The 12731-nt window shown below is 37.0% G+C and overlaps 3 protein-coding genes across 4 annotated transcripts; 2 read left to right on the top strand and 1 right to left on the bottom strand.

The window, feature by feature from the left end:
- Window positions 1-409: 409 nt before the first annotated feature.
- LOC6618934 (ejaculatory bulb-specific protein 2) lies at window positions 410-842 on the top strand. Its single transcript, XM_002043143.2, has 2 exons — window positions 410-471; window positions 530-842. Exons 1-2 carry the CDS (start codon window positions 457-459, stop codon window positions 713-715), a joined length of 201 nt encoding a protein of 66 aa, XP_002043179.1. The 5' UTR covers window positions 410-456; the 3' UTR covers window positions 716-842.
- A 1038-nt stretch (window positions 843-1880) lies between these two features.
- Window positions 1881-2295, top strand: LOC116800472. The gene is made up of 2 exons (XM_032715690.1): window positions 1881-1952; window positions 2006-2295. The coding sequence occupies exons 1-2, from the start codon at window positions 1881-1883 to the stop codon at window positions 2180-2182; spliced, it is 249 nt and encodes an 82-aa protein (XP_032571581.1). The 3' UTR covers window positions 2183-2295.
- Window positions 2296-4648: 2353 nt separating this feature from the next.
- Window positions 4649-7067, bottom strand: LOC6618933. 2 transcript variants are annotated; one of them, XM_032716349.1, is made up of 4 exons: window positions 6471-7067; window positions 5385-5576; window positions 5051-5321; window positions 4649-4995 (listed from the first exon to the last, which is right to left on the bottom strand). In XM_032716349.1, exons 1-4 carry the CDS (start codon window positions 6655-6657, stop codon window positions 4830-4832), a joined length of 816 nt encoding a protein of 271 aa, XP_032572240.1. In that variant the 5' UTR covers window positions 6658-7067; the 3' UTR covers window positions 4649-4829. The 2 variants fall into 2 exon arrangements, with proteins under 2 accessions (XP_032572240.1, XP_032572239.1); XM_032716348.1 differs by having other exon boundaries at window positions 6573-7059.
- Window positions 7068-12731: the final 5664 nt, after the last annotated feature.

Genomic DNA, 12731 nt, shown 5'->3' with positions numbered 1-12731 from the left:
TTGATTTGGCCATGTCCCTCTGTGCGTCCGACTGTTCGTCAGTACTGTGGCACTCGTGGCAGATCTGGGAAAAAGTCGCAATGTGAAAGTTTTCCTTGTTCATAAATTGGTGGGTAAGAGACAACTTATCTACCTAATAGTAGTTTCGAATGTCTTGCTAAATCGATCTACTCGTTTGTTAATAGATATTACCAATATATAGTTAAGATAATACAATATTATAATGTTCACAATAGCATGCTGAACCACCTCAAAAAAATTATAGTCAATTTAGGTTGAGGAAATGAATGCAGTCAGTAAAATCGAATTAACCTTGATACATTTTTATGACTCGTTTTAACATATTTTTAATATGCATTTAAATTGTAAAAATATTGCTATATAAACCCGATTCAAGACTTACTCGCCATCAACTAGGAAATATTTTCAGTAAGACACTTGAGTTCAGTTTACATCATGATTCGAATTTTGGTAAGTAAACTCGGTTAATTAAAACTGCGCACTCCTTACATTATGACTTACCTCACAGGTTTTAATGATTACATTCACTCTAATGACTGGTAGCGCTCTTTGTTCTATCGAGCAACTTATGCGGGTCTTTGGCGGTGGATCTGTTGGAGGAGGTTCTAGGCTAGATATCAACAGAAGGGTAACTATAGTTCCACCCGAAGGCGACTTCTCCTTTGGATATGGCTTTCGTCCTGTATTCTATTGATTGGGTCTGCATCTATTTTATTTGTTTAGTGTTGAGGGCAGCTGGTTTCATATACAGCGTATACGCTTTGTAATATTTAAATAAACTATCCAATGCTACAAATACAATCAATGTTGTCACATTAAGATTATTGACTACTATTTTTTTTAACTACTATATATATATATAATGTCAACAAAGATCGCTTAGGTCGTATAGCTCAATAAACGTAACATTCGTCTTTCAAAATAAGAGGGAATGAAATAGATGTGTCTTATGAAATTATAATAATAATGATTGTAATGTATAAACTTTAAATTTTGAAGTCACCACGTTTTTTGGATACACAGACGATTCGACTTTGGCAAGACAAAATATTTCCCTACGTTAAACGAGTTTCTGGTGAATCGGAAATTACTTTAAAACATTGTTTTAAAACAACCGATATGCCATTACCTCCCGGTAATGGGTGTCTGAAGCCGACTCTATTTCTAGCAACATTTCTACTCCATACGTTTTACATTTTTAACTATATTATTAAATTCAGTTTAAAATAATTAACACTTTTTGTGGAAATAATAATGGGTATTTAATAGCCGAGTCACTCCATTTTAGCTTTTTATCTTTGTATACCCGTTACTCGTAGAGTAAAGGGTATACTAGATTCGTTGAAAAATGTGTAACAGGCAGAAGGAAGCGTTTCCGACCATATAAAGTATGTACATATATTCTTGATCAGGATCAATAGCCGAGTCGATCCGTATGAACATCTCGATCTCAAGAACTATAAAAGCTAGAAGGTTAAGATTAAGCCTACAGGAGTTCAAAACTGCCACGCCCACACTTTTGAAAAATGTTTTGATATTTGTACATAACTTTATTAGTCTTGCAAATTTATATTGATTTGCCAAAAAACTTTTTGTCATGCGCACACTAACGCCGTAAAGCATTTATACTCCTTTAATATAGGAATTTGGCTTAGCATTATAAGTCATCTGCTATTTAAATGAACGACAGACAGTTCGAAACCTTATTAAAATTTCTTTTTATGAGAGTAATAAAATTAAAATTAACTTTTACTCCGTCCCCATGAAATTGAAAGCTTTATAAATTTTATGGTGTATATTAGCATATTTCCAATTAAAAAGTTTTACAGATTTTGCTATATAAACAAGAATCGAAATAAATGTGCTATCATTTGTTTAACTATTATCAAAGAAGCTTTGCTACCAAATTCTGCGCAATGTCTCGCCTTTTTGTAAGTTTTTTTTTAGAAAAAGTGCTTTGCAAACTATAAAAGTGTCTTTTTAGATTCTAGCACTTATTCTATCCATCCTAGCCGACAGTGCTTTTGGAAATATTGAAGAGCTTTTACGAAGCATTGACAGGGCACTTGGTGGAACCTTGGGTATAAATTCTGGTATGGCAAGGTCTGGATTTGGCATAAGAACACCCAATAGCGAATTTTCGATTGGATATGGTGGCTGAGTTCTCCGAATTTCGATGAAGATCATCCTGAAATATCTTTTCGTTTATAAAAAAAAACGTTTCATTAAATTAAAATTTTTAATTGGGAGCAGCACGTGGAATAAGAAGGATAACAGTGGATTTATATTAAGCAGGGTTAAACAATTTAAAACGATTCGGATTTAATGAGTTACGATTTTATTCGCTGTTCGTAGCCATTTTAATTTGTTGGACGCAAAACCGCCTCTCCAGTCGTTTACTGCTTCACCCAGTTGTACGTAAATGACTTTGTTGCTTCTTTAGCATCTCAAGTAAGTCCTGCGACAGTCTGGCAACGCCGATATTACAAACGCACATATACCAGCGGCTCACGCATGTTTTCTCTTTTAGAAAGGCACTGATTTTAACCCTTTGAAAGCATTGCTACCCCAAATATTAAAAGGTTCGTGTCTTCTATTATGTATTATTTTATATACTGCCAACGAAGGGGAAATTTTCAACTTATCATGCTTAAAAAGTTTGTCTATTTACGAGACTAATTTTCTGTGTATATTTATGTATATATTGCATTTGTAATGTAGTTCGTTCGTTTTTGTGCTTATCCTTTCAATATTGTTTGTCGTATTTGCTCTGAAGCGTTCCCTAAGAAAAGCTAGAAAATAAATTGTCGCAATTTTCTCAAACCTTGGCATAACTTCGCATTAGTAACACAGTTAGTTGCTTCGCATTAAATACATACATAGTTACACTTAATTTCCGTGGTATACAAAAATTTATTGGAGAATAGTTGCTTGATTTTTGTTCAAGACTCTTCAATAAAAACTAAACTAATGGTTTGAGTTTAGAAATTTTAACAGTATTTATAGTAGTTCATCCTTTTCCGTTAAAAACTCCAAGGCCCTAATTCCACACCTTTATTTGCTCTAAGCTACATACGTAAATATAAAATGTTAAAAGAAATTAAGCCCCAAGGACACCGTCCCTGTCTATGCGGACTTTTTACCATTTCTATATTCTGCTTTGATTAACATTCGTTTGTAGGTTGAGGTAGCCACCGTCTTCGTCTGGGTCCAACGACTGAGAGTTTTAATTACTTTTGGGGGTAGTTTTACTGCTTTCATTTTTTCTTTGTCGTGGAAAGAAGAAAAAGTCTGAGAATCATCATAAAGAAAATGAAATGTTCGTGTGCAGACAGGCATACGTGTCTCAATAATGTGTATGCATACATCAATTGCTTCGCATGTTTCCACACCCTCGATTTGGTAAATTCATTCCTCATTGATTCAAACTTCCCAGGAAACATATTCTTTTCCATTACCATGTATCTATTTATTTTACATACCGTGATCAAAAAGGGCAAATATATAATATTCAATCCGGCTTACTGCCGTGGGTAATTTTGCCACGGATCTAACTACTTGACCGTGATAAAAATATTTATCCCTCGTTGACCACATGAAACCGGAAATGTATACTTTATTGACCCCAGGGAACGGACAAACACGGGGAAAAGGTGATATTGCGGAAAATCGCATCAACTGACCAAGGCCTTAAGTGATTCGTTTCCATACCTGTTGCGCTGGGTAACAGACAATCAACAACCAACAAAGAGGGTCGTCATGTCCAACCAGTAACCCCTCTTCTTTTTGTTTCCCTTGTGGGTCAGTATCTTTTATGCAGAATGGTTTGAAGGGCTGGTCAGTGGGAAGGTCAATTTCATGTGTGTGTCGCGTGCCCTCTGTGTAAACAAATCAATTAGAGGCGCTAAATACGCTTCATGACCACTCGCTTACATTTGCATTTTAAATTAAACTTGTTTTTCTTGGGAGGGATTGGTACCCATCCTAAAGTCTCACCTTTTATGAAATGACCAGGGGCTGTTTGATTGTTATTTAATTGTTTATAAATTATTGTTAAGGGGCTTTAATAAGTCAACAGAAAAATATCGTGATTAATAATCTTATATAAATATGGACCTATAAATAACCACCTAAAAATATGCTAACAAAGGTACTCAAGTTATTAAGATGCAATAAGTGGTTTGTTCATTTTGTTTTAGATTATTTTATTGGCACAGCTTTTGAATGCATAACCCCATTCCATATTCTCATATGCTGTGAAAAAACGAAGTGGTGTGCAATAACACCACTTGACTGAAGCTCGACTGGCATTCAGAGCAGTCAAGTGCGAAATAAAACCCTACCCGTACTCTTTGTACTGGCTTTCTGTTGTCCTGTTGCTACAGCTTGCACTGCGTACTGCATCCTTGCAGTCTTAAAGTCCTTTATTTCAGTCAACTGCGAGTCAAACGAAGTGCAACAGTCAACGTGCTTGTGCATATGCATTTAAATGCCCTGTTCGTTCTCCTCGACGTGTGGCTCATGCGGTGTTGATGCAGTCTAAGGTTGCATTTTTATGTTGAATTGGTTTCTCGTGTTAATTTCCCCTTTTATGTTGTGCTCCGGCGGGTTGAAGCAGAACACGTCATTTTGCAGTTTTCGCACTTCAGCCACGAAAGGTATCATCCCTACAGGTGGGACTTTATTCAAAAAATGTTGCACATCTGATCTATGTATAAAAAGGGTTTTACTTTATAAAATAATTTAGTGATTCCTTTTGAAATAAATAATATTTAAAATTAATAAGTAAATCTAGGCATAATTTATATTTATTTGACCATCGTTTCTGCCAAACTGCGAACTACGTTCTCATCGTAGTCCTCAATATCATCGTCTCCATCATCAATATCGACATCGTTAGGCCTCACAGGATAACCCTGCTCTGGAGAAACAATTTTAACTCCGTGATCTCCAAACAAGAGACAGTCAAAGTTTCTGAATTTAAAAAAAGTCGGTTTTATATAAAGACTCTCAGCGTTTCAGATCTTACCTTTCAAACAACTCAAAGCCCTGAAACTCCCCTGACATATACATGCAAACGTGCATATTACGACCAACAAACCAAATATCATGAAATTGAATACAGGCTTTAGCAAAATTAAAACGTGGCGGCCGGAAGCAGAATGGAGGGGGATTCTGTCCCGAGACCTTTTGTCGGAACCAAATATTGTTGTTAACGCGCATTCGCAACTCGAACGAAAATTCTTCAGGTCGATATGCCACTTCTGTGCAACTGTTCATGCCAATAACCGAAAGGAAACCTAGGAGCAGACAATTGAGTTTCGTTTGTGTTAAGGTTTATTGACACTATAAATTTGACTTACCAGCACAGCACTTGCACAGGCCATTGTCACAACTACAGGGTATGCGGTTCACGATGTTCCCCAGGGTTATGTTTGGTAAACTTAATTGCCTGGATTCTTCTTCGTGGCTTAGTAAATTAAGACGATGGTTTAGTAAGCCTAGCTGTATAGCTGCGTCGTAGGCCAAATCTTCAGTTGGTGGTTGCAATGGTACTAAAAGAGTTCGAATTAAACAGCGGAACTAGAAACATTCAGGCGTTACGCCTTCAACCTTTCAAATTTGATATAATTTTGTATATACATACACAGATTAAACGTAAAATTACTTTCCCATTTTATTTCGGTTTTTGAATACTGATAATTAGCTTATTTCCCTGACTTTTAAAAAAGCATTCGATTAACTGACAAAACATAAACAAACGCATTTTGCTTAACCATTCAAAACAAACTTCCGTGTATAATGTTAATTAGTTCCGCATCAAGCCAACTGACGTAGCCGGCTAGCCACAGCGGTCGCCTAACAGTTTCAACTATTAACCTTGAATGGACAAACGAGTTACCTGAGTGGAAGATACGAGCCGAATTTGATGTCAATGAAACCAAGCAGCCCTAAAGATTTGAGCGTTATGTGGTCAAGATCATGGACAGCAATACGTAGGTAGCAATATATAACTAAAATAGTACACGGAAAAGTTATGCAAAGTAAAGCCTCTCTTTAGATCGATTTCATTTGATAATAGGTTGCTAAACAAGCTTTACAAGATCTTCAGTTATTTTTTTCTAAATTTTTGGGACCCTAAGCATAAATATCAGATCGAAATTCCATGCCAAATAGGTAATAATAATATTAACACAGCGGTTAGTAATTAGATTATACACATATGTAAATAAAACACCACAACAAATGATACATAAAGTATTGTTTTTATTATGCAATTAAAGTAAAATCGTTCCTAAAGTTTATTATCACAAATATTTTTAAAAGCAAGTGATACATATTTACAAGTTTAGGCACTTTCACATACCGGATACATTTGTGGACTAACTTAAATTGTACTTATAAACAAATAAACAATTTAATTTTCTGTACATTGCATTAGGCAAGACAAATATTTACAAATCGATAAAATATCGGCATTGCGAACGGATTTATAAAGTTAATAACCAAATAGTAAAAGTATGAAATAAAGTAAGAGTTCTTTGTACTACCGGCATCCGACTTGGAAACGGCTAGGAGTGAGGCAGCGCACAGCAAATAGAAGAACAGACGTGAATGTGAGCTGGCTTCTGGCATCTTTGCACGACAATCAGAACGAAAATTGAAGCTAAGGTTGCTGTTGACCCGCTTTATGGTCGTTGATTTTACACGCTTTTTTGTTTTTGTTGCTTTTAAAAAATATATATGCTTTTGTTCACAGTGCTTCTTCTTTATTTTGTTGATAAGTACTTTGTTTCGTCAGCACAAAGAAATAAACTCTTTAAAAACCCAACTTTCGCGCGAAATCCGAGGAAAGTTTGTTAGGCACCAAGTTTAAGTAAAGTTTATATAAAGTAAGGTTGAGTTTACTCATATGTGTTTCACACTAGTCTCAAAGCGCGGGCGCAACTCCGTACGTGCTAATGGCCAAAATACAACTGGGGAAGAAAACAGTAACGCATGCGAATGCTAAGCAGCAGATGCCAAGCAATCAAGTATGGTACATCCATTGGACAGGTCCAGCTCTACTACAACACAAAATACAAAGCACATGGAAAACGAAGTCGGGCCTCAGTCGACGATGAATACAAAGCGCGTCGAAGTCGTCTGCCTTTGTGTCTATTTAAAACGACATTTATACTCTTCTAAAGACAATGTTGATAATGATGACATTTTATAGCTGTCACTAATAATTGTTACAAAACACAGAGGTTATCATATTGGATTTAACACTTAACAAACAACACACAAATTACCTTATAAGCCTTATATTTTTTATATTTATACTTATAAGCTCAATTTGTTTTGACCTAGGGTATAAAATGTTCGGTTTCCTATATTTAAGCTTTAACCCGAGAGAAAAAACCAGTATTTCAGTACATATATCTTAACCGTTGCCACTTCTTTCAATCTCTACATCTCTGCTATATTTTCTCTCGTATCAGTTTTTTATTTGCTTACATTAATGACTCTCACTTTTTACCGTCGGGATCGGCGGTGCTCGGCTTGAAATTTATAAAATTTTAATTGAGATGTTACTTTAATGTTGCTCTTATTACATTTATACTATATTATATATATATTTTAAATAATTTAAATGAAATCTAATATAGCAACAAAAACGTAAGCATCCCACATACTTATTGAATACATCTATGAATGTGACACACTTTCATTGCCTGAAGATATTTCTCACTAGTTACCAACTTGTTTACACAGCAAAAATATTTCAGGTTTACTTTAGCTGTCCTACTGAGTTTGTTCTTGTGAATTGGTTTTGTGACTCGCCAGATTTTAATTGTATGCATAACTTGTAGTGGAGGGGGTAAAGAAGACGCACCGCTACAGACGAAAAGAACTACCATGCCCCCACGCCCCACGTGCATATTTTGTGACAAAAGTATTAGCTATTATCCAAATGTGGTATTGGGAAAGTAATTTATATCTAAAAAATATTTTCCAATCAGAAGCGGTTGAATTTATTAGCATCATGGGCTCTAATAATACCGTGTTTACTCATGACATCATATCAATCAGTTAAAACTCGTAGGGCCTTGGGATGAGTGAAGGGCCGCTGCACACGCAGGGTTGACTTTGTGATTCGCGTACGAAAATTTGATAACTTTTGCTGTTTGGGTCTGAGCCTGATATCAAATGAGCAAAATATGTATTACTCAACACATAATAACATAATATAAACCCTGCTATATATGCATTCCCACTATCTTATTTCTCGTATAAAATGTGATCGTCAAATTTATGAATTTCTTAGAAGGTTTTGGCTTAGTTTGCATTTCTTTTAAATTCGACATCAACAATGGTATATACTTGCAGGATATATTGCATTTGCTCTAAAGTATGTAACAAGTATAATATCAGCATTAAATTTAAATATTTTAATTTAATTTTAAAGGTTGAACACACTACTTCTCCCTACGACCACGATTTTCGTTCAGCTTGTTTTTTCTTGGTCTTTCTCTGAATAAAATATCCTCTTCAACTCAGCTTGAACCGTCCTTCGTTAGAAAGCTTTGGGGGTCATAATTAACCCTTTTGCATGAGCAACATGTAAAAGGTTATTTAGCCGTATCCCCTTTACCATGCCAACCACTTCATCGCGTACTTTTGAAAACGAAAAATATGAGAATATCAAGCCGGAAGAACAAAAATTAGTTTGTTCTTTTTTGGATGAAACTGCCGAAAAATGAAAGAATTGCAATATGCACCCACATATTCTCTAAGGACACTTGACTTTCGTCTTCTTGTGCCTTTTGGAGCTTCAGCCGAAAAAAAGGGCAGGGCTTTACATTGCCTGTTGACAGCTCCCTTGCTTTAGCGTCCTGCATCATAGACTTTTTATTAACGTTTGGCGGTGCCAATTAATTAAGCGAAATAAAAGCCAAACAGGCGGCAACGGGAGTAGGAAACGTTCATTAGTAGCTGCAGAGGGCGGTAGTAGGAGTGGGTGAGCCCTTGAAAGGTGCACGGATTGCACAAATTCTGAAATTCGATTTAAAATTCATGCAATTTGATTCGCTGAGCTTTAATTCGCAATTAGCGCAATTCAATCAGCGTAACGCTGCCTTTGAGAGATGCGTTCGGGTGTTTGCAAATGCCTGGCCATAATCGTAGACGCGCTAAGGCTATTCAGGACGCCTTTTACCACCTGCGGCTAGCGGTGATTACGAGCAACATGAGCATAAAAATTGCTTACGCTATGTAGACAAAATCTTGGACCCTAGTAGGCGGGCGTCTGCCGCTGGCTTGTTTCGGTTGCTTCGTTAATGGAAATCAGAAAACAGAAACTGAGTCTACATCTGCATCTTGAATCAGTGCCTCAGAGATGCCGTGTTCTTCCACCAATCGATGGAAGCGTGAAAATCCCTCGAAATACATACGTATATGCTAGTCTGATTGCAAAGCTGAAGACCTATAAGTTACATCTCCATACTGCAAATATATACATAGTGTCACGCGCACATCACTAGATGGGCCTTAACTTTTGTCGGTGCTTTGCAACTTGCTTATGACACATGATGCAGTTGATGGAGATTGCCGCTCGAGCCGCTATCGACAGACTTATGAGGGACAGAAACTGGTGCTTAATTTAGATTAAAAGACTTATTGGACAAAATTTATTGTCGTTAACTTTGATTGAACTACAGCAAATGGGAGAAAAATAGATATTTTTAGATGGTCAGTACTTGCTATGTATTGCTATTGTTTTGGTGCCATCATGTTTGTGTTTCAAGGAGAAGAAAAGTTAGTTTTCCGTTATTCCTTACAAAACTTGATCCTTCATTTAACCTTTCGTTATTAGGTATGGATTCCTTGATTCATTATTGAAAAATGGGACGGTTAAACTTATATATGGGTTGAAAAAGCTTATAGTATCCAGGCTACCTGCCTTCTTGTGTAGGAGCAAGAACCATGCCACCTGTTGATCTTCTTGGAAGGTCAGGCCAATGGGGCGCCTTGTGATATTCTCCCTATAGCATGTTGCTGTTAGTCCGTTCTCATTTTTATATTTTGTAATTTTTTAAATCCCAAGTTATCTTATTCGATCTTTAAATTCCATATGTCTAAACACGCATTAAAGATTTCCGGGGTTAAATATTCAAACCAATAAGTTGATTACGCTTATCAATCTGTGAGAACTGGGACCACCTAATTTCCATGCGAATTCAATACGTATTCTGGTTCAGATATCCGAATACTTGAACGCAGTCACGTCCCATATGATGACGATGAAGTCAGAATATGGCAAATCACAGATGGAAGAAAAGCAATCATATCTGCAACTGGTGAAGGGATTAGATGGCTGAAAAGCAGTACACAGCAATCAATCACGTATGTAATTCCCATGAAAAATTTTTACAGGGGCTGTATTAATGTCGACGAAGATTCTGGAGATGGCAAATACTTAAAACGGGAGCCAAATTGTTGAAGGCGGACTAATAACATCGAGTAGTTGAGCAGCTCGTGAGTTACATGGTTTCGGTTGGAAGTGTAGCCAATCGATTCGCCAAACGCATTGCACATGATGAAGTGCACCAGTTTTAATACATTTGGACCTATCTGAATGCATTAGGCTGTGTAAGTTCAAACTTGAGTTCAGCTCAATTTGCGGCAGAGCAGAAATGCTATCTGCACGATCTGGGCAATCGATCGGGCACCGATTGCTGCCCTCGGTGCGTTGTTGTGGCAACACGTAGAGACCCAATTTTGTAGCATTTCGCCAGCTACTTGTTACGGGTCAGGCGGGGAGCTTCATCATCAATTTCCCAGAGGCCTTGCAGTCTCATAATCCCATGTTTGTTTGCATTAGCCACCGCAGACAGGCTGCAATTATGTCGTTTGGGGTCTGATGGCAACCGGCTCTGTGACTGGGACTTTCTGGCTTGTGAGAGCAGCTTTAGTTGTTTTCGCTGGCAAGCAATGCTCCCAAGCCGTACCCTCACAGATAGGAAATTCCTAAGCCTTAAAATTGAGAATTCGAAATCAGTACAGACATCGGTCTTAGTTTAGAAAGGGTATACCATGTTTCATCACGCTGACTGTTTATTGCCATTTTGATTGCTCCAGACTTTGTGGCGTATATGAATTATGGGTTCAGTTTATGTTTTAAGCCAGCAGTCGAGTCACATTCCTTTAGTCTGCACTTTGGCTTTGTGATTCGTCAGTATTCTGGGCTGCATTCAATATTTCTATTGCCGGTTAGTAGACCATGGGAAGTTGTGTCCTCTACGTCAGAGGTACCTAGCGTTAAAACGCGTGCGATGCGCTTGAAGGCAGTCAACGAACCGCACGCTTCGTTGCCTATCTGTCTGTCAATTTTTTTCGTCTGTTTTTTTGCATTCTGCACATTTCTCAAAATTAACACTTCGCCCCACCCTAGATTTTACCCACTCTTGCCATTTTCATAAATGCGCATAAATTATGCCAAAAACACAAGCCAACCCTGTGGTGGGTTGTGCGTTTTTCGTTGTGTTTAAATTTTACTGAGTGAAAAATAATGTTCAACATTTAATGCACATGTCAACTCAAAGTATATTTTTTTAACTATATCTTATATTCGAATATAAAAGAACCATTAATTTAAAAAGTAGATAATTCTGCACAGGTACAAACTAGTTATTATGTGTCCATTCTAAGTTTTTTTTTGATTCAGGTCCTGCAAAAACATAAACTTAGGTAAAAAAAAACATCGAAGTTACCTTCAGGTCTCCATGGACACATTTAAATTAAGAGATAAAGAAAGTAATAAACAAAATTCGCAGGGCTAAAGCACCAGCGCAACCAACCCAATATTGCTAAGGCTCGTCTAGGTTCAAGAGGGAAAACGCACGCCAAAATCGTCTACGAAAATCATTAAATAAAACTTTGGGGCGTTGGGAGAAGGCTTCCAATGCTTTTGCCTGACTGATTTGGTAATTTTGCGTTTGTATCGAGTTTAAATAAAGTTCTCTTAGCCGCATGAGAAAGTTTTTGATATTCACAAGCAAATGAGTTTGCAATTTATTTTTCGAGTTTTCTTATCTTTACTCTGTTCTTTTTCTAGCATTGCAAATAATTTGCAATGAATTGACAAAATTCGACTGGTATAGGAAAAAGCCACTCTTACTTACCTACGTATTTAATACGATTTTAATGAGAAATTCAGTGTTGGGTTTTGGCTTCATGCAAGCAAGTCCTTCGGGTATACCAAAGCACAGTCCGCGTCCCGTCAATTAAATTAAATGCTTTTCACTTGCTATTTCACTTGAGTTTAAGACTTTGTTTAATTTCCATTACGCACTTTTTTTGGTGCGTGGTATGGCGGCCTGTATTCAGCAGAGTCATGCGATGACAATTCTAGATTACGAGGGACACGCCACTCGATGGGTTGAATGGAAATTGGTTCCTCGGACCAAGTTTAATTACTTTCTTCCATGCACCGCGCATCTGTGCGTCGTTCATCGACGCTTTCATGCTTTTTGTTGGATGCTTTTAGGCGGAGTTAAAGTTGGTTGAAACCTAAACAGCACGAACTGTTAGTTTAAAGCTGTCTTGAGTTTAATAATAGGTTTCATTTTTAGCTTTTGTGCCTCATCGTGAAGAAAAATATTACAAGAAGAAATACTTTATTGTTCGGTGCCGTGGTACTCGAAGTTAGCTCCGAAAACAAAAGT

This window comes from Drosophila sechellia, chromosome 2R, assembly GCF_004382195.2.
Source record: "Drosophila sechellia strain sech25 chromosome 2R, ASM438219v1, whole genome shotgun sequence".
Taxonomy (NCBI): Eukaryota; Metazoa; Arthropoda; class Insecta; order Diptera; family Drosophilidae; genus Drosophila; species Drosophila sechellia.
Note: the sequence above shows the minus strand (reverse complement) of the source record. Positions and strands in the feature narration are given on the sequence as shown.